Raw genomic sequence first — 22,449 nt, 5'->3', positions numbered from 1 at the left:
TTCTTTATTAAAAATTATCTAGCGAATATCTAGTTTTAGTGTGCACTAATATAAACTATTTAAAACAGATTTTAAAGAAAAGATGTGCAAAATTTTTCTACCACAACAGACGCTTAAAAAAATTGGTGTAAAAAGCCACCTCTGTATATCACTTTCCTTACAAGGCCTAGGCTACTTGCTTTTCTGGGCTAGGCCGTGCCTTTCAAAGTTTTATGCAACTTTACATACTCTTAAGTGCCTTTCCCAGTCATCTATACTATATCTATATTATTCTGCTTCCATGACTGCTTCTGGTCACAGGTACAATACTTTGTTCTGGTTATTATCCTTCATCCAGTGATAAAGTCATGAAATGCAGCCTGCTACAGTTTGGCTAGTAGAAAATCTATAAAGTCTAAAACAATACAAATCTCTAAATCACAATAACTTATATACAGTCTAAATGTTCTCTCATGGGCCCAGTAGGAACATGGGTGTACTGTAAATGTGGTACCACAGGTAGGACCAAGACCAGTCCAGTATATGGTCACCAGTTAAAGAGTCTGGGGCAGCCAGGGTTAATTTAGGACTAAGGGTATGTCTACACTACAAGAGTAGTTCGATTTAACTTAGGTCGAATTTGTGGATTCGACCTTATGAAGTCAAATTTGTGTATCCACACTAAGGACACTAATTCGACTTTGTGAGTCCACACTAATGGGGCAAGCGTCGACATTGGAAGCGGTGCATTCTGGGCAGCTATCCCACAGTTCCCGCAGTCCCCGCTTCCCATTGGAATGCTGGCTAGAGCCCCCAATGCCTGCTGGGGGAAAAATGTGTCGAGGGTGGTTTTGGGTAACTGTCGTCATTCAACCGTCACTCCCGCCCTCCCTCCCTGAAAGCGCCGGCGGGAAATCTGTTCACGCACTTTTCTGGTCAGTGACAGCGCGGACGCCACAGCACTGCGAGCATGGAGCCCGCTGCAATCATCGCTGCACTTATGGCCGTTGTCAACTCCTCGCACCTTATCGTCCACCTCTTCCACAGTCAGCTGCTGAGAAATCGGGCGAGGAGGCTCCGGCATCACGGTGAGGACATGAAGTGTCAGAGTGGCACAGACCTCTCACAAAGCACGGGATCCCGCGCCGCGGAGATCATGGTGGCAATGGGTCAAGTTCATGCTGTGGAACGGCGATTCTGGGCCCGGGAAACAAGCACGGACTGGTGGGACCGCATAGTGCTGCAGGTCTGGGATGAATCACAGTGGCTGCGAAACTTCAGGATGCGTGAGGGCACTTTCCTGGAACTCTGTGACTTGCTGTCCCCTTCCCTGAAGCGCCAGGACACCCGGATGCGAGCAGCCCTGAGTGTGCAGAAGCGAGTGGCCATAGCCCTCTGGAAACTTGCAACGCCAGACAGCTACCGGTCAGTAGCGAACCACTTTGGCGTGGGCAAATCTACCGTGGGGGTTGCTGTGATGCAAGTAGCCAACGCAATCGTTGACCTACTGCTCTCAAAGGTAGTGACCCTGGGAAACGTCCAGGTCGTCATAGATGGCTTCGCCGCGATGGGATTCCCAAACTGCGGTGGGGCTATAGATGGGACTCACATCCCTATCCTGGGACCGGCCCACCAGGCCAGCCAGTATATTAACAGAAAGGGCTACTTTTCAATGGTGCTGCAAGCACTGGTGGACCATAGGGGACGTTTTACCAACATCTACGTCGGGTGGCCGGGCAAGGTTCATGACGCGCGTGTTTTCAGGAACTCTTGTCTGTTTAGACGCCTGCAGGAAGGTAGTTTCTTCCCGGACCACAAAATAACTGTTGGGGATGTGGAGATGCCTACAGTGATCCTCGGGGACCCAGCCTACCCGCTAATGCCCTGGCTCATGAAGCCCTATACAGGCGCCCTGGACAGTGACAAAGAGCTCTTCAACTACCGGCTGAGCAAGTGCCGAATGGTGGTGGAGTGTGCTTTCGGACGTCTCAAGGGGAGATGGAGGAGCTTACTGACTCGCTCGGATCTCAGCGAAACCAATATCCCCATTGTTATTGCAGCTTGCTGTGTGCTCCACAATCTCTGTGAGAGCAAGGGGGAGACCTTTATGGCGGGATGGGAGGTTGAGGCAAATCGCCTGGCTGCTGATTACGCTCAGCCAGACACCCGTGCCATTAGAAGAGCCCAGCGGGAAGCGCTGTGCATCCGGGAGGCTTTGAAAGCTAGGTTCCTCAGAGAGCAGGGTAACCTATGACTGTCCAGTTTCTTTGCAGAGAAGCTGAACCTACCCCTGTTTCAGTTACTGTTGACTTTTTTCTGTGGTTACATACCCCGTTCACCAGGTTCCCCCCTTCCAACAGACATTTAAAAATAAAGTTAATGGAACATTGTTAATTAACAAAGTTTTCTTTACTAATGAATTCGCGTTAAAGGGTTCAAACAGGGACGCAGACTGTGGTGGGTACGGTGTGCAGTGATGTACAGACCGCTTCTACACTCGAGGAATGACAGGCTCCTGCTCCTACAGCGGTCTCTGGGGGGAGGACAGTTACAGGAGGGTGTGCAGGAAGGGGTGGGTTTGCAGGAAGGGGTGAGGGGTGTGTGGGAAGGGTGAGTAGGTGTAGGGGGATGAGGGCTCTGGCTGGGGCTCAGGGCATCGGAGAGGCTCATGGCTAGGGTGGAAGGGCATGGTAAGGGCAGCCTGCCTTGCCATTTGTGGATGCCAGGCGCTCGGACCCTGGGGCAGCATACACCTCCCAGACTGACCTGGGGCAGCAGACACCTCCTAGAGTGACCCGGGTGCCTAGTGACTGCACTCTGTGTGTGACCTGCTGTTGATCCTGCCCCCATGTCTGTACCCTGGTAATGGTGGCTGTCCTATGCAATTAACAAACCCCTCCCCCCCTTCACACAAAGTCTTCTGCAAAGAAACATGACGGAAACAGTACTTAACAGCAAACTATTTTTAATACTCAACTACACAGTTGGGGGATGAAACTGGGATTTGGGATTGGGTGAGCCAGGAAGGGAAGCACTTCTCAAAATTTAGGGAATGAGAGCTGTTTGGTACATGAGCGCTCTGCTGGGGTGGAGTGACAGTTTTCACGGCCCCTAGCGCCCCTCCTTCTTGTTATTTTGTGTGAGGGGGGGACAGGACTTTGTGGCGGGGGAGGGCGGTTGCAGATACAGTGCAGGGGGGCTCTCTCCTCCTGCCTGCGGTCCTGCAGAACATCCACAAGGCGCCGGAGCATGTCCGTTTGCTCCCTCATTAGGCCAAGCAGCGTTTGAGTCGCCTGCTGGTCTTCCTGCCGCCAACTGTCCTCCCATTCGCTGTGTGAGCGCTGGTACTGAGAGAGGGTCTCCCTCCACTGGCTCTGCTGGGCCGCCTCGGCTCTGGAGCAGGCCATCTGTTCAGTGAACATCTCGTCCTGAGTCTTTTTCTTTCGCCGCCTAATCTGCGCCAGCCTCTGTGAGGGGGATGCCGGGGCAGGTCGGGAAACAGCCGCAGCTGTGTGATGGGAAAAAGGAAGTGATTTCCTTGCAAAGATACATGTTTGCGAACACTGAACACAGTCTAGTCTGTCTCTGTGAACAAGACCATACACGGCACCTATCTCATGCGCTCTCAGGACAAGTTCGAATTTTTGGCCTTCGCTTTCATTGCCTGGGGTCTTGCACTGGAGATCAGACAAACAGGGCAGGACAGCAGAATCCGTGTAGCAGCCAGGCATGGTAAGCCGTAAACTTTAGGCTGCTTAAAAGTTAATGTATAGCAGTGACCTCCTGCTGCAGGCAATCCGGAAAGCATAAACTCTGACCCTGTTCCACCCCCTCGCGGCTGTCCCCGGGAAAGATCCCTGTATGCTTCCCCTCTGCAGCCTCCACCACGTGGCTGTTAAACGACGCTTATTGTTATGCAAAGGAAAAGTCAAGCATTCACAATAGTAACATTAAAGTAATTCCCCTAATTAGATGCAGCAGTCGCCGAGCGAGATCACCCTGAGGCGGGTCACTAAGACAGACAGAGAGCGCATGCTGCGTGAAACCCTGCACAAACCAGGGCCCTATGCTGCCATGCTTGTGGAGGCAATGCTCCCACAGTACCTGAGGATAGCCTGGCGCGGAAGAATGTGCTTCCACGGAGCACCCAATAAGGCACCTCTCCCCAGGAACCTCCTGCGGAGGCTTTTCGAGTACCTCTACGAGAGCTTCGTGGAACTCTCCCAAGAGGATTTCTGTTCTATCCCCATATGCATTGACCTTCTTTTCATATAGTTTTTATTCCTGTTTTTATAAAATAAATGTTTACATGTTTATAGCACTTACCGACTGATCCTTCCCCTGATTCAGAGTCTGGGTTAACGGCCGGGGAGGGTTGGTAGGGGATCTCTGTGAGGGTGATGAAGAGATCCTGGCTGTCGTGGAAATCAGTATTGTAAGCGCTGTCGCCTGCCTCGTCCTCCACAAACCCTTCCTCATCTTCCCCATCCGCGAACATCACCGAGGAACTGCCCGTCGACACTATCCCATCCTCAGAGTCCACGGTCACTGGTGGGGCAGTGGTGGCAGACCCACCGAGAATGGCATGCAGTGCCTCGTAGAAGCGGCATGTCTGGGGCTGGGCTCCGGAGCGTCCGTTTGCCGCTTTGATTTTTTGGTAGCCTTGTCTCAGGTCCTTGATTTTCACACGGCACTGCGTTGCATCCCGGCTGTATCCTCTGAGTGCCATGGCTTTGGAGACCTTCTCGTAGGTCTTTGCATTCTGTTTTTTGGAGCACAGCTCCGAAAGCACAGACTGATCGCCCCACACAGCGATCAGATCCAAGACTTCCCGGTCAGTCCATGCTGGGGCCCTCTTTCTATTCTGGGATTGCCTGGACTCCTCTGTTGGAGAGCTCTGCATCGTTGCCGGTGCTGCTGAGCTCACCCCGATGTCCAACCAGGAATTGAGATTCAAACTGGCCAGACAGGAAAAGGAATTCAAATTTTCCCGGGGCTTTTCCTGTATGGCTGGTCAGAACATCTGAGCTCGGACTGCTGTCCAGAGCGTCAACAGAGTGGTGCACTGTGGGATAGCTCCCGGAGCTACTAAGGTCAATTTCCGTCCATACATAGGCTAACTCAACATAGCCATGTCGAATTTAGCGCTACTCACCTCGTTGGGGTGGAGTACTGAATTCGAACTAAAGAGCCCTCTAGGTCGAACTAATTAGCTTCCTGGTGTGGACGGTTGCATGGTTAAATCGAATTAACGCTGCTAAATTCGACATAAACTCCTAGTGTAGACCAGGCCTAAGAGTATTGCTTTACAAGCTTACGTTGTTTTAGGCATTTTAGATTTAGGATCTGAGACAAAATTCTTCTGTTGGGAGTGCTATCCTTTAAAATATTATAGACATTCAATTTAAATAATTAAAATCACTCTGGAAATTTTGTGATGCAGCCTTTGATAATTTTGCACATCTCTAATATTAAATTCTGTTTTATTGCAAGCTTTAGATTTACTTGTTTCATACTTGGTAAGCTTATAGTTTGTTGGAACTGCCATAAATTGGTTGGTATGAAACCCAGTAGATCTAATAGGTGTATTCTGGTTATATCATAAAATGTAACTTTTTAAAAAAAGTGAATGTTAACAAGCATGAACAGTAAAGATTAATAAATGCATGTATATTAACTTTAGAATAATCAATGTTCAACATAAGTATTTTATTTAATTTCTTACTCCCTTGATCTAATATATTTCACTTGCGCATGCTTTTATGACAATTTATATTTATATATGTTCCCTCTGGTGTTGTATCTAATTATATAGTGTCCTATTTTTATTTTCCCCCATTAAAGCTGGTATTCTCCCTCCTGCTGTAGGTGCAGGCAAAGGTAAAATAAAACTCTGCATGATTTTGTAAGTGTGTGGATTTTTGCAGTGTTATAAATGGGGAAGTTTCTGCTGGTAAGGAGAGAAAACACTGGCCTATATTTTGTTGTATTAACTATTCATTGATATTGGGGAAACTGTTTATTTAATAGGCTGCCTTGCTGATAAAGATGCACCCTACATATTTTGCTACAAAGTTCCAGAGGAATTTGTTAGCTTTATTTCTGCAAACTGTAATTCTTTCTCTGCATTATGAAGTTGTATAGCACTGTCCTGTATGTTCAGGGTCTAGGTGTGGTATCACCCTCTTACTAGCATGGGGTAAACAGGCATTATTTCACACAAGCTCATCTACCTTATACAGGTTAGCCTTTATGGGTACATCTGTACAGCCGACGGCAGTGAGTCTCTGAGCCCAGCTCAACAGACTCAGGCTTGCGGAGCTCATGCTACAGTGCTAAAAAAATCTGTGTAGTTATTTGTGGAGGGCTGGAACCAAGCCCCAACCCTCTGCCTAAGCTTCAGAGCCTAAACTCCAGCCCAAGCACCTACACAGCTATTTTTATGCAAGCCGGAGTCTGTCAGCCTGGGCTCTGGGACTCACTGCTGCTTGCTGTGTAGATGTACTCAACAACTGATATTGAAAGTACTCTGCCGAGCATAGGTACCACAAACTAGGGGTGCCGAGGGTGCTCCTGCAGCCCCTGATTTGAAGTGGTTTCCATCAGATACAGGGTTTACAGTTTGGTTCAATGGCTTTCAGCATCTCCACTATAAAAACTGTTCCAGCACCTATGCTGCCAAGTGTATGTTATCTGGGAAGAGGAACATCCTTTACTCCTGGGGGAATTCTGCACCACTGTCCATGAGCAGCATTTTTTTGCTTCCCTGCAGAAAAATGACTTTCTGATGGGGAAGCAAAGGGAAGTCACAAGAGTTGTCATGTGACCCTCCCCAGCAGTATGTTTTGGGTGCCCAGGGAAGCTGGCAGAGAGAGAAATCACTGTGGGGCAGGAGGCGGGACTGAGGAAGACCTGGCTGGTGGCTTCTACCCTGTGCCAGGCTCAGCTGCTGGTCCTGGCTGGGCTCGGGTGGACGGGACTTCCTCTTCCCCTGCACACCACCCCCAGATTTCTCCCCCAGCAGCAGGAATCTCTGCAAACTCCCCCACACCACACCACCCTATCCCGCTTCCTGCATCCATTGCTCCTCAGCTGCAGGGGGAGGGATCCCGGTACAGGGAGCTGCTCCCCCATCTGCCCAACCCCTGTGCATCCAGACCCCCTCATACCCAGACCCCCCGGCCTAGCCTCCCCACCCCCACACTCAGAACCCCCCCCCCATGAGCCCCACTCCCCCTGCACCTAGACTACTCCGACGAGTCACCCACACCTGGATCCCCACCCTACCAAGCCCTATGCAACTGCACCTGGATCTCCCACTCCCCCAGAATCTGGACCCCCCCCACTAAGCCCCCCACACCCAGACCCGCCTGCTGAGCTCTATCTCCCCAACACTGAGACCCAACCACCTTCACCTGGACACCTCTGCAGGTCTGATTACAGTTGCACTCAGAGCCCCCCCAACAGTCCCCTGTGCATCCAGATCCCCCCTGCACCCAAATCCACTACTGAGCTGCCCACACCTAGATTGCCCCACACAGAACCCTCTCAACCCACACCTGCATTCCCCCCACTAAAGCCCTCCACACTTGGGTCCTGCCTTGCTGAGCCTGCCAGCCCACACAGAGAGGCGGTGCCCTGGGGTGTTTCTGGAACAGGCCTGGTCCTTGCGCTGTGTCAGGGTTGGGTGCAGCCTCACCGTTGAGTCCACATCTTGTGGGGGAGGGGAGGGAGAGGAGCTCCATAGTGATCTCCCACCTCTATGCAGCCAGTGCCCTGTGCTCCCCAATGCTGGAGCCTCCACATTTATTTGACAAAATTTGCAGAATTTTAAAATATGATGCACAGAATTTTTATTTTTTGGTGCAGAATGCCCTCAGGAGTGATCCTTGTTCTGAACCATGGTCACTGTTATCCATTTGGTCAACTTTCTTTCACTTACAAATTAAATATGGAAAGGAGTTAGATTACTGACAGCACCTTAGGTGAATTTCTCTTCTGCTATATGTCTGTTCACAGAGAGAGGGTATAGAGGAGGTATCAGGTTGAACATATAGGCAACAACTTTCTGTGTCTCCCTTTTCTTCTCTTTCTCAGGCTCACAAATCTTATGACTGAGCTCTCAGGGCTATTTCCTTCAATTGTTGATCTACTGCTTGAGGCATATGTACATCTTTGGCTTTGGATTCAGCGCTATTTATTCCTTTGTGAGGTAGCTGGGCCCTTTGTCAGACACAGAATTGCCTTTGTGCAGAGATCTTGAAGATAATACCTTCCTATTCCATGCATTTTCACACATATAGTTCTTGTAATAGCTTTGGAAAAGGGAAGCAATTGAGACAGTAGATAAGAGCAGAACCCATTATGTGCATTTTCAATATGCAGCTCTAAACATTTTAATGTACTTATTAGTTGTAAAGATGTCTATGCATATGAGTGATTTAACTATACAGTTTACTGTGAAGACATAATTAACCCTGATGAAACTTCCCTGTTTCCTAAGGAAAAGTAATGGATTCTCAGAATCATAAATAAATGTGTGCGGTAACCTATCAAACATTTTTATACATTTGACAATATAAAAACATTGTCCAGTGGAAAATATATCTAAAGCAGTCAGATATGTTTAACGATATCAGTCAGTGAAGAACGTACTTTAATTCTAATCCAGTATCAGGTGACTCAGACAAATTTAATTTAAAGTGTTTATACTCTGAAATCGGATTTATAAAAATGGTATCTTCTTACAACAGATGTGTTTCTGTTGTGTATACAGCTTACTTTAACATCAGTTTCTTTTTACTGCTTTTTTACTCTATTTATCACTGAAAGGTCAACACAGCTGGGAGCAAGGGAACTGCATTCTTGTTCATCATAAAGAATGTCCCAATGAGTTCCAACTGTACAAACCCACTGAAGAAAAATAAGATTCCACATGTATAACTGAGGGTCTAATTTCAACCTTACTTAAAAAAAAGTCTCTAGTTCTTATGATTTCAAAGAAAACTTTGAAAACATGAACCGAATATAACAGAAACCAAGACATCCAAGTAAGTTCTTGGACAACCTGAAATGACAGCTGTGAAATGTGAGCTGCCTCTTTCATCTCAATGGGAGTTAACTCAGATAGTAATGATGATAATTGATATGTCAGCGTGGTTAACTGTTTCCACAGCTGAGACAGCAACACTTGTTTTTTTCCCCCCATCAAGGAGGAGCTAACCCCAAGGAGCCCAGCAATGCATTGAACCCCACTGATGGAGAGCCAAGCCCCCAAAGCCCAGTAGATCATTTGATCCAGTTTTCAGCATCTGCACAGTCTTTTGAAAGCAGCATTTCATTTTCTCATCTCAAGTGGGTGGAGCTTATTTTCCAAGCAGAGCTTGGAAGAGTACAACTATTCTTTGTTTTTCCTACTTGACCCCCTGAAGATAAGCACATGGTGGTGCAAGTCAATGGGACAAGTCCCATGATGCCATGTTCACAGAGTAGAACCACACCTTAAAATGCAGGATCAAGCAAAGCTGTAATAAACTAAGGATCTTTATAATTCCTCAAAATTTTTACCATAGTCTCAAAATAAATCCTCTACCTTCTGAGCCAGTACTTCTCTTACTGTCTCTCCAAGCAGAAATGAACTCTGAAATGGACTGTATACTACTGTTTCTAATCTTTTAAACAACCATAGTATCCTTGTTTTCTCAGTTTCTCTTAGCTGTTGATTGCTAAACTTGAGATTCTTTAAATTACCTCCAGCTGGATTGGTCAGATTTGAATGGTAGTGCTTGTCAGGGGAAGATAACTGCTTCAGACATCCCAGAATTTTTAAAATCAAAACGAAGAGAAGTAATTGTTCTGCAATTTTCACATAATGTAAAATAGATATTTTAAATAGGAAAAAGAAAAAAGAAGGGTTGGGGGAAGAGATGGTTTCCTCACCCTGCTGTGAGAAGTTAGAAAGACACAATATTGCAGCAATTTAGAGAAAGTAAAAGGGAGAAAGAATTGTTCAGACTTAATATCCTGTACATATGAACCCCTATAACCAGATTCTCAGGGCTGGCTAGACTATTACATCAAGTAGGAAAATCCCTGGGGCCTTGGCAAAGCATAAAGCATTGAGCTCCCATTCCCATCAATATTACCACTCTCAAGAATCCTTAAACAAAAAACAAACAAAACAAGGGAGAGGCAGGAGATTCAACACCCCCTTTGTCATGCAAATCTGCCTTTCCCTGCACCTGCCCAGATCACTGAAGGGGGAAACAGTCTTCACTTAACTGGATAAATCACCCTGTCACACTCTGTTTACCTTCCAATTTAAATTTACGTGATCTTTGTCTTTCCTAACCCTAAAAAACAACAAGGAGTCCAGTGGCACCCTAAAGACTAACATTTATTTGGGCATAAGCTTTCGTGGGTAAAAAACTCATTTCTTCAGATGCATGGAAGAAGTGAGGGTTTTTTACCCATGAAAGTTTATGCCCAAATGAATCTGTTAGTCTTTAAGGTGCCACCAGACTCCTTGTTGTTTTTTGTGGATACAGACTAACAGGGCTACCGCTCTGATACTTTCCTGTTTGACCTTCTCCATGACTTCTGTTTACTCAGAATATGCAACTCCTTATAAAGGTGATTTTTTTTTTTTAGCTACAGCTGGTTAAAATGCATGAATCTAAAAACTGCATATATAAAACACATTCACCACATCAAGTATTGGCACTTAGAAGGTAGATAACTACATACAATGTGTATTGATGTTTCTTTTGCAATCCATCAACTGGCTGGACTTGAGGCTACTGAAATAAAAGAGAAGATTATCGACTAAGAAGCTGGATACATATACATTATTGAAGCAACCGGAAATACATCATTGTAATTACTTGACTTCAGTCCCACCAAGCACCTTCTATCATCAGGTCGTATAAATAGGTCATTAAGGAAGGGAGAGAGAATGAAATTTGAGGAACCAGCAAGATAAATACCACCAGAGCATATGGGATGTACTGACATAACACTCACAGAGAGGCACAATTATTTGCATAATCTTCAGTACCATTAGCACTAGAATGCTAACACTTCTAATCAAACAAATACATTAGGATAGTATCTTATTCTCTGTATTAATCCCATATGATAATCATTAAAATATTACTTCTGTTGTTGCAAAAAGATAAGGTGGGCACTGAGTTTGAAACTATCCCTTTTTAATTGTATCACTTGCATATACAATATGTAGCTGTTTGCTGTGGACTAAAAATAATTTTCAGCAGCATTCTTGTCTCCTATTTTCAGCTAGAGTGTTGGTCATCTTAGTAGAAGCATCAGCAAATTTGTGCTTGCAGGAAGAGATGAGACTACTTATTAAGGATGGTCCTGTTAGGGCACTTGCCTCAGGAGACCCAAGTATGATTCCCTGCTTTCCCACAGGCTTCCTGCCTGACATTGGGCAAGTCACTTAGTTTCTCTGTGCCTCAGTTCCCCATTTGAAAAAAAAATTGGTCTAATGGTATCTGAGTGGGTTCTTATGAGGTGACAATACACTGAAAAATGGTGCAGTGCTCAGGTACTAGGATAAGTACTTAAGATAGATTTCCTGCACACTCAGCCTTTTCTCCAATATGACTTGCTGTTGCTAGTTGTTTTCTCCTCAGATCCCAAATCAGGAGGTATTTAGAGTATAGAGAAGAGCACCAATCCGGCCCAGAAAAAAAAGCCAGTCATGAGCTCTTAGCTCACATGTGGAGTACTATAGTGGAATTGCCTTTACAGGAGCTTGTGAAACCATAAAAGAATGCCTGATTTGTCAGACAGTTTGGTCTGTCAAATTAGTTATGCCTTAATTACTTTGTTTTTCCTTCAGCTAAAACTCTATATTCAGGCGCTTACCATCTCCTGTCTTGATTATTGTAGCATTCTCCTTCTCTTTGGCTTCCCTGACACCATTGTAGTCTACCTCCTTTATTCCATATAAAATGCTGCAGCTAAGATCATCCCTGCTCCCTCTTTCAGTCCCTTCATGGGGCTCCCCCTCCTTACTGTACCAAATGCAAGCTTCTTGTCCTTGCCTTTAATGCTCTGCATTGCTCTGTCCTAGTATCTTTTTGTATTACTCCCTGTCCACTGGTTCCATCAATGAGGCCAGATTTAATGCACTGTGTGTCCACTTTCTTATGGAATTTCTCCATGCTTTCCTCCATCCAGTCCCTACGTGCTGAACACCCATCAGTAGCTGGTCAACATGGCCACTTCATTCTCCTTACTCAAATCCCCCTTCAATACTCATAATAATTGGGAGAGTAGAGTAGAGAAGATAGTAATGACTTCTTGGTAATAGCATGCAATCATTGCTTCCTTGCCGTAACTTTTCATGGTCCAGACAGGGTGTGTAACAGGAAGGTGACTTTCCTGCGGCACTCTACTAGTAGAATATCTTCTCAGCAACTCACGTAACACGAGAGTAGCCTAATACTTACATCTCCTAATTCTAAAAAAGCAATGCACTCTTGAGTTTCATTGTGCAATAGCTATCTTTTAACAAAAATTTATTTTCACACAATTCTTTGTTTGCCCTGTCAATTCGTGGCAGAATCTGCTACCTGTCGTCTTTTCTTGTTTTATATTCTTGAGGCTATTCCTCATCTACCTATAATTTTGCAATAGTGCCTCATAAAAGGCAGGTTTTATCAATACGGCAATAAACAGAAATAGTATGATGCAGTTGTATAGATATATTCAACATAATTTCACTATACAGAAGTCTAGAGATGTATGTTTCCTTCTCAACCCACCACTTTCTTCATGGAGTAGTAGTGTACTGCTGCAGGACTTAGGGATTTCAGGATCCATATGAAGTCATGTTTGATGATGAGTTTGTCACATGATTGAATCATTACTGAGGGAATTTAATTAGCTATTTGGTTGAACTAAATATTGAAAAAATTATCCGCCTCAGTTTTAAAACTTTGTTATATCTCATTACTCATCTTACCGATTGTGTATTCTATCTGTATCTTAGTTATCTAGAGGAACGGTGTTAGTGAATGGCTGGAAGGTTATACATGGCTATACAGATTAATTAAAAACGGGTTGTCATTGATTTTAAAGAAAGATTATTATTAGTTAGGTCCTGGTCCTCTGATCCTACAATTAGATCCAGGCAGGTAAATGTTTGTACCCAAGAGAGTTCCACTGAAACTAGTGGGGCTCCAGACAGTGCTTCCCATTTCAGGATTGGAGCCATGGTCACTGATTGATGCCAGCTATATTTTAGCATCATATCAGTGCTACAGAGTGGTTAACAGAGATTAATTTGTTGGAGGTAGCTGAACAATAATCAATCAGCCTGTGTAAACTGGTTCACTTCATAGTAATCCAGTTTCTTCTTTGTGGACCAAATGTACTATTAAATTACTGCTTGTACTGCACTATTGTATAGTTGCAGGGGCACAGAATTTAATGCACATTTACTGTTTCTTACTGAATAGGCATTTCTTCACAAGAGTACTGAGCTTTTTTTTTTTTTGACCAGTTGGCATCGGTACAGTTTCAGAGCTCATGCCAATTGTTTTTTATGCATTGGTGATGAGTGCTGAGAACCCTCTGTTTTCAGAGCCAAAGGTTAATTGCCATTAGAGGTGTGCTGACTCAGAAAGCAAAAATTTGGATAGATTTACGACAGACTCTGGGTGTTCAACCACACAGATCCCTGGCTTTCATCACCTCAGGCTGCAGAAATCATATTGTATTATGTAATATACAGTATCATGCAGCATGAGAACACGGTGCATGAGACAGACTTTACAAAACAAAAGAATCCCCCCAATTTTTCTAAAACTTACGGATAAATATGTTAATTAATTTTAAAAAGGACAGGTATAAAATTAATGATGCTGTGTAACTGAACTCTTCATTCAAAGTACTGTCTTCAGTAAGAAAAACCTAGAAAAGAAATCTGAACAATTAGTAAGCAAGGAAGACCGTATAAAAATAACCATTTATAAGAATCAGATGAGAGTATATGTGGAGAATTTGATCATAAATCAGACAGTTGGGTTGATATTGAACCTAAAGTACAAAGAGAATGAAGAACAGAGGCAACTTGGCCATTGTCTACAATTACGTATACAAGGAGACTTGACCAATGCCAGAGGGATTTTAATCTAGCAGTTCTAGCAGTCTAATTAGATCAAAAGCTCTCAACTGAAGTTGGAGAAGTTCAAAAAGGAAATAAGATGCAAATTTTTAACAGGCAATATAATTAGCGATTGAAATAGTCTGCCAAGAGATATAGTAAATTCTTTATCATTTGGAGTCTTTAAATCAAGATTAGAAATCTCTAAAAGACATGGTCTAGTTCAGCCACAAGCTATAAGACTTGGTCAAGGGTTTATTGGGTGAAATTCTGTGGCCTGTATATACAGGAGGTTGAAGTAGTTGACCATAATCAACACGTCTGGCCTTAAAACCTATGATAAAACTTACTGTTCCTTTGACACTTATTTTTAAAAAATCATTGACAACTTTGGAGAGACCAGAATATTTCAGGAAAAAAGAGGTACCAGTTTTTATACACACACACACACACACACACACACACACACACACACACACACACACACACACACACACACACACACACACACACACACACACACACACACACACACACACACACACAAAGAGTGCTATCCTGTAAGTCTTTTATCTCAGTATATGAATGAAACAAATACAGGAACTCCTCACTTAAAGTCGTCCTGGTTAACGTTGTTTCATTGTTAAGTTGCTGATCAATTAGAGAACATGCTCATTTAAAGTTGTGAAATGCTCCCTTCTAACGTCATTTGGCAGCCGCCTATTTTGTCCAATGCTTGCAGGAAGAACAGCCCGTTGCAGCTAGCTGGTGGGTGGTTGGAACCAGGGTGGACCGGCAGCCCCCCCACCAGCTCCCCACTCCCCTAAGTTCCCTGTGCAGCAGCTGTCCCTCCCCCCACTGCCATGTGCTGCTCCTGCCCTCTGCCTTGGAGCTGTTCCCTGAGACTCCTGCTTGCTGTATGGGGGGAGGGGGAAGAGGGGGGCTAATGTCAGGGTGTCTCCCCCTCCCCCCTGCTCCTGCACCCCGTTTACCCCATCTTCCATAGAGCAGGGGGGGGACAAGACTGATGGAGGGAACTTCTAGACAGTAGCTGTGGGTCTCAGGTCTCAGCAAGCTGATTTAATTAACAAGGCAGTGTACTTAAGCCTGGGGTCAGCTACTTAAAGGGGAAATGCACATTTTTTCTCTCACACACAGGGTGAGTGTCTCTGTCTGATCTCCCTCCTTTCCTGCTGCCTTGTAGAGTGTTGTGAGAGTTAACCCTTGAGGGCTCAGTCAATTGCTGGTTCATTTAGCAGTAAGGCATTCCTTGGGAGATATCCCACCCTCTGACTCCTCCACCTCAACCAAGCTTCACAATCATCATCACTGTGTATCAGCATTAAATTGTTTGTGTAAAACTTATACCACGTGTGTGTGTGTGTGTGTGTGTGTGTCTGTCTATATATATATAGACACACAAACACATATATATAGTCTTTTGTCTGGTGAAAAACATTTCCCTGGAACCTAACCCCCTCATTTACATTAATTCTTATGGGGAAATAGGATTAGCATAACATCATTTCACTTAAAGTCGCATTTTTCAGGACCATAACTACACGTTAAGTGAGGAGTTACTCTACTAAGGACCAGATTGTGGCTGACCCCTGTTTGAGTGCGCAAATGAGTAAGGACCATTATGTATCTTGCATTCTGCCTGCCAGGGCTATGCACAGTCCCAGTCGCTGCACTCTCCTAAGTTCAAAGACTGCTTAGTATTAACTCACTATATGCTCATTATATGCTTTAGCTACCTCAAAGTGGGTATGGAGGAGTCAGGACTGCAGCCTAATGCCCTTACATATATGCATCATGATAGTATGTGATCATGTAATTAAAAACTGTTTTCCCCAGGCAACAATAAATCTGGCATTTGCTAACTTATGAGTACTTGATTTTGAAATTTAAATTCCTTTTTTTAATGTAGATTTTTTGGGTCAGGGTTTGGTTTGGGATGTAATATATACAGTATAGTCTGGCTGAGAGATGATTTGGGAAGGCATGATCAAAGTCGACCAAAACGTTAATGAGGTAAACAAGAAGTATGGGAGGAAGGAGAGTAGTGATGTGGTTGGATAGTGTGCTGAGGGATTTAACTAGAACTAGTTGGATAAAATGAAGAAAATAAAACAGTAATATAAATATCAGAAAAAATTTCCTGACATGTAAATTATTAGGCTGTGGAATAATCTCATGAGAGAATGAGAGTGAACTCCCTCACTAGACTGGATTTAACAGCTGTAAATGAATTGCAAGGAACTCTGCTGCATTGGGAGGTAGGTGGATTGGCTCATCTTTTATCACAAGAATCTTTCTCTCTCTTCAATACTTTTATGATTAAAAGGATCTTGCCAAAAGAGTGGCTTAAAGAAAAAGACTATTTTAAACCACTGTTCTAATTACTGTAAAAATGTTTTTCTATCATTTAGTTGCTTTGTACATCTTTGAGAGATTTACAGAGAGAATGATCCCAAATTAGTTTGTATGTAATTTTCTCTCTCAACTTGCAGCTAGAAGTACTGTATGAAATGGGTATTTCAGATTTTAAGCCTCTCTAATTTAAAAATGGTGCCATCTGTTTATCAATCTGACTTGATACCCATGGAAGTCAATGGGATTCTTTCCATTGACTTCAGTGGTCATTGGATCAAGTCCTAAATGAGTTCATCTGTTATTGCAGAGTTTTGGTGCAGCAGATAATTATAAGTTCTTCCAGTAGGTATTCAGGTGTTTATTTCACATTAGTGAATTAAATGTTATACTAAAGTGATATTTAAGGAGATACTGCAGGTGCTACTTCTGCTCTAAACTGAATAAAGGTACGGTCTTGCTTTAATGGAAATAATTTTTGTCCATTTATGAATTTCAGTTAGGAATCCTGTGTTGTCAGCTCTTTCTTGTTCCATTGTATACTTTTATGATGCAAACAGGGTTCTGTAGTAGTAGCTTCTTGTGTTTTTTGGCGATACTAAGATGTGGAAAGGACATAGAAGGGTAAAAATGTTAGCCTAGTAAACAAAGAACAAACAAAGAAGCAGCAAGAAGATATAGATGATATTTTTTAATCAACTAAATTAAACTCAAATTGGCCAGCCGTTAAGAACCACACTGACTTCTGCAGACACTGGAAAATAAGAGATGTAGTTTTAGGGTGTAATTGAAACCTTACAATGAAACTGTGTGAGAGAGTGAAACAAAGGGGAGCTGCTTTTTTATTCTGTTTGTTTTTTTAAAATTATTTTGGGGGCAGGACAGAAGGAGTGTTAAATATATATTAAAGACTGGACCTCAGATCACGTTTTCCTGGGATTACTTGCACAAGTCAGATGAACAGGACTTCGCTGCAGGGTTGGGTGTGGAATGCCAGTGTGCTACATGTGATCCTGTATCTTTCAACAATGAACTTTAAAAATATTAATATCTTTTTCAGAGAAAATAATAATTTAAGTTTTTTGTGCCTTAAAGGATGATAAGATTTTCTAACCAGTTTCACTATTATTTTTCACTCTGAACAGATCACCCACAAACATATTCCTCATACATGTATTGCTGGAATGAGGCATTTTCTCTTTAGATTTAATTTGGAGAATTAATTTCACAAACTAAGAGAGGAAACTTAGAATGAGATTTTCACACACGTCTTTAATATTATTATTTTTAAAAATTGGCTATCCTCAGCCCATTTTGAATGAATTGCATTATTCTTCAAGATGTAGAAAGCAAATCCATAAATATTTGATCCTCCGAGTTAACAGAGTTAGGAACATGGGAAAAGAATAAACTTGGCAGGATTTTAAAAAATGTGTGATAGCACCTGAGAATTGCACCATCAAGATCCTGTGGGCTGTTTGCAAAACAAATTTCAGACATATTTTCATTTACAATTTAATAATATTAATTTGGCAAAGATTGAGTGCCCTCATATTTGTGAATCTAATTTGTAGAGTATTAGTCTGTCTGGTTCCACATGAGGGGTGAAATCCTGGCCCCACTGAAGTCAATGGGAGTTTTTCTATTGACTTTACTTGGGCTAGGATTTCACCTATGGTATTTTGTTGGCCTTTGAGAAGTATTCTTGGTATTATATCTGAGAGAGAGAAAGTGCCTTTTTGCTAGAAGTGGAAACCTCAATGACAAATAATACTACAACAGCAGAATATCTTCACAGAAGAACAATTTCATGCATTGCTCTCTGAAGGAAAACCGCTTAGTAAATGCATTGGTCTGGATTTCTCTTTAGATGGATTTCAGGATGACATATGTTGTGAAAAATAACCTATTTACTTAATAGCATTGAGCAAACAAGAATACTGAAACCAGTTTCTATTTATGAATAGCCCAACTGAAGAACTATAAAGTAAATATATTTATTTAAAAGAAGTGAGCCAAAATATAGCTATTTAAGGATCCACAAGAAACTGGTCCTACTTGTTGTAGCCAAATGCCTTCTCCTCGTCCAGGAAAAGCACCTCATGTTGAAGGGAATGTCTTTTTGGCAGTGTTTATAAGATAATACCATAATATCCATAATATCAATAATTCTTTCCAATGAATCTTTCTTGACTATGTAAAATATTGATTTCTACCCTTCACACCAGACTATTTTGGTAGTGGTTACACCAATATGTGGTTCTTGCTGGTTTTTTCAAGTAGTACAGTCATTTTCTTGCAAAAGTGAGCTTTTGAAGTTTTGGGCCTCTGTTTTTCTTTTTTGTTTAGCCACTCACTTTATATTGTTCAAAAACAGAAACAAAAACCATCCACTTTTGACTGAGTCCAGATTTACTATAGTTGACTAGCTGAATTTCTATTTTTGACTAAGGTCTGAATTAACAACCTGGATGCTGTAACCTACAGATTCAAAAGTGTCCACTTATTTTGGGTACCTCAATTTTAGGGTTACCAACTTGAAACATGAAGGGCCTGATTTTCTGAGGTGCTCAGCACTGCAGCCTCCACTGAAGTCAGTTGGAGTTGTGGATGCTAAGTGCCTTAAAAATCAAGTTCCTAGGTATTTTGAGGCTGGACACCAAAAATTGTGCTATTGAAAATAAATGGAAAATTGAAAATGTAGGTCACCATCTCCTAAATCATAGAAATTAGAGAGAGAAAAGGATAATAAGGAGTGTGTAGGATTATCCTACTTCACTCAGTTTTCCAGAACCAGAAAATAAAATTATATAGCTCTTGGTTTTTTCCCTTGAAGTTAGTCTCTGCATACTGATTACTTGCTTCTCAAGAATGGGTTAGAATTAAGACACATTAACTAGAATCTAAAAATAGTTAATTGCTCTTTTGGTGGGGGAGAGTTACTATTGATGGCTAAATTGTCAATAGAGTATTTAAAATAAAAGTCTGAAATGTTAATTAAGATTATTTAAGAAATGCTCGTCTATGAATGTTAGGGTTTAGCACATCTGCAATCTGGCTTGCTGTCAGAGTAATTTACATTACCCTGTCTTTTTCATATTTTATCAAGTACAATTATTTGTAAAGAAACCTGCATGAACTTAGAGTATGCATGTGTTGGTTCACTTAACAGGTAAGATTCTGTTGTCTGCTGTGTTGTTTAAACATTATTTTCCTATGTAAAACTGTTTTTACTCTTTTTATGTTTCTTCTTTTCTATCATCTCTGGTGATGAAGGATACTCAGAAACCCTTTTTGCAACATTCCCTGTCATACATACTGTCCATCCAACATTTTATAAGGGTATTGTGATCCTTTTTATCATTATAATTTCAGTAGAGATAGTTGAAAAGCAACATTCTATGCAGGGCCTGCAGTGAGGAATTTTCAAAGTCTGTGAAATACCACATGGAATCAAGGAAATTGTGTACATGCATTACAATACATCTTCTCCTACAGTTCCCAGTACTGAGTGACCTGTAGAATGCTCTTCACTTTTCAGCTGTCTGCATTGTACTTCAAGAGATTTAAACGATAGTATTTTCCAGGACTTTGGCAATTTGGTATTTTAAAGTGTTTGGCAATTTTAGTGGCCTAGGCCATGCCAGTAGAGTTCATAGATTTAGTTCTCCTTTGTAATTTAATAGTGTAGTGACTACCTGCTGTTCAACTACCGCATGTGCTAATGCTGCAATTTAGTCACTAATTTTCAAAAATGGAAACAATGAGTATGTATGAACCATACATTCCATATATGTGGTCCAAATTAGCATAGTGGATTTTATTATATGCATGGAGCCACAATTTCATATTTTGCTTTGTTTTTCTATTGTGTATTCAGTGCGACCAGTTTATCCAAGGATCAGAAATGTTACTGCATCTGCTGCTGAGACCTATGCCAATATCAGTTGGGAGTATGAGGGACCAGATCATGTGAACTTTTATGTTGAATATGGTGTAGCAGGCAGTAAGAAGTCATTTCATTTAATTATTCTAAGTGCTGAGATATATTTTAAAATATTTGAATAACTGAATTTGGCATATATGGATCTAGCTTTATTGATAGTTTTTTAAATGTCTAGAAAAATATCTTGTAATTTGATCTAGCAGACTGAGTCATATTAATATAGTAATAAAAATTCCTGCTCTTTGGGATACATGATGCTTAGAAAATAAGCCTTTGTTCCCTTGTGTTACTTTATTAACTCTTGTGAACAAGAACCATTACTACCTTTAACTGCCTGAAGCTGTTAATCATGCAGTGATTACAATCCTGCAGTGAAAATAAATTGTGGTGGTTCTATTAAATGTCCTAAGAAAATTACAGTGACAAAAATACATATATCAAAATTAAAAAGAATCAAACAAAAACAAATCTTGTTAAGTTATCCCTTAAAATAGCAGCAGCCAAATAGCATATTAGGAACAACAAACTTCTACCCACATATTAGCATGTAGGTAGTAACAAAAATAAAGCTCTAATCCTCTGTAAGGGCAGTTTGATTTAGTTCTCCTTATGCATTAACATTAAGATGCTGAGTTGATAAAATGGAGATACTTCCAGTACACTGTCCTTATTAAGTGGTGAATAAATGCCAAAGACAGTGTACAGTAGAACCTCAGATTTACGAACACCAGAGTTACGAACTGACCAGTCAACCACACAGCTCACTGAGAACCAGAGGTACGCAATCAGGCAGCAGCAGAGACAAAACAAAAACAAATACAATACAGTACTGTATTAAATTTAAACTGCTAAAAAAGAGAGATTGTTTGTTTAAAAAAAATTTGAGAAGTTAAGGAAACTGTTTCTGTCCTTGTTTCATTTAAATTAAGATGGTTAAAAGCAGCATTTTTCTTCTGCATAGTAAGGTTTCAAGGCTATATTAAATCAATGTTCAGTTGTAAACTTTTGAAAGAACAACCGTAACATTTTGTTCAGTTAGAACATTTCAGAATAATGAACAACCTCCATCCCCAAGGTGTTTGTAACTCTGAGATTCAACTGTAATTTTAAGCCTGCTTATGAAAAGGTATAAGTTTTGTTCTGAACTTTGCTAAGAATCACTTGAGATGATTTTAGAAAAAGATGTACACAAGTGTGACGAAGACATTCAGAATACTCAGGAACTATTTCCACATCATCTTCAGCATTTAAAGAGAATTTCTCAACAAAAGTAAATGTTGATGAAAAGTGCAAGCAGTATTATCAAATTCAGTGAATACATGTTTTCTTTATATAATTTATAATTGCAAATTCAAACACATTTCTTTAAATAAATGCAAAATAATTATCTGTAATGCAGTGGAACAAAAGTACAAAATAAGCATTCTTATTTATATAGTTTTTTCCCTTGATATTGCATGCAGTATAGTACTGACAATCATTATTTTGCCTAAAATTATATTCTTTTTGGAGAAAGCAGTTATTTGTTCAGCAAATCCAAGTTTAGCCAACTGACTATAGAAAGTGTTCTGACTATAACATAGAGTAGCAGATAGTAACTTAAAATATTCCAACTTGTTGTTTTCCTAAAATTTTTATAGGCAAAGAAGATTGGAAAAAAGACATTGTAAATGGTTCTCGGAGCTTCTTTGTGTTAAAGGGTTTAACACCAGGAACGTCATATAAAGTCCGGGTTGGTGCTGAGGGTCTGTCTGGTTTTGTGAGTTCAGAGGATGTGTTTGAGACAGGTCCAGGTGAGGCACACCATACCAATTCTGTCTCACATTCAGAATTGTGATATGCCAAGTGCTGAAACACTAGTGGGGAGATATTGTAGCTAAAACATATTGCTATCGTTTTCTTCAGTAGTGGTCTAAACTACTTTGTAAACTTCTAGACATGCCAGCCTATCTACTTTGTAGACTATGAATGTTTTCCTTCTTTTAGTTCACTTGTTTCCCTGCCATTTATGTTATGG

General features: G+C 41.6%; 1 protein-coding gene across 20 annotated transcripts in view; it reads left to right on the top strand.

The window, feature by feature from the left end:
* Positions 1-22,449, top strand: part of NRCAM (neuronal cell adhesion molecule) — a 295,081-nt gene that overhangs the window by 250,746 nt on the left and 21,886 nt on the right. For 12 of the 20 annotated variants that reach the window (XR_005589872.1, XM_039506264.1, XM_039506274.1 and 9 more), the window contains 2 exons: positions 20,367-20,492; positions 22,073-22,225. The exons of 6 other annotated variants lie outside the window; for them this stretch is intronic. Coding sequence is in view for 13 of the 14 variants with exons in the window: in XM_039506264.1 (XP_039362198.1) it covers positions 20,367-20,492; positions 22,073-22,225 (279 nt within the window). In the remaining variant the exon portion in view is untranslated. The remainder of the gene's footprint in view (positions 1-20,366; positions 20,493-22,072; positions 22,226-22,449) is intronic. 2 more of the 20 variants (XM_039506332.1, XM_039506400.1) reach the window with 1 other exon arrangement.

The sequence above is a fragment of the Mauremys reevesii genome, linkage group 1 (genome assembly GCF_016161935.1).
Source record: "Mauremys reevesii isolate NIE-2019 linkage group 1, ASM1616193v1, whole genome shotgun sequence".
Classification (NCBI taxonomy): domain Eukaryota; kingdom Metazoa; phylum Chordata; order Testudines; family Geoemydidae; genus Mauremys; species Mauremys reevesii.
The sequence above is the reverse complement of the archived record's forward strand: the minus strand, read 5'-3'. Positions and strand labels throughout refer to the sequence as shown.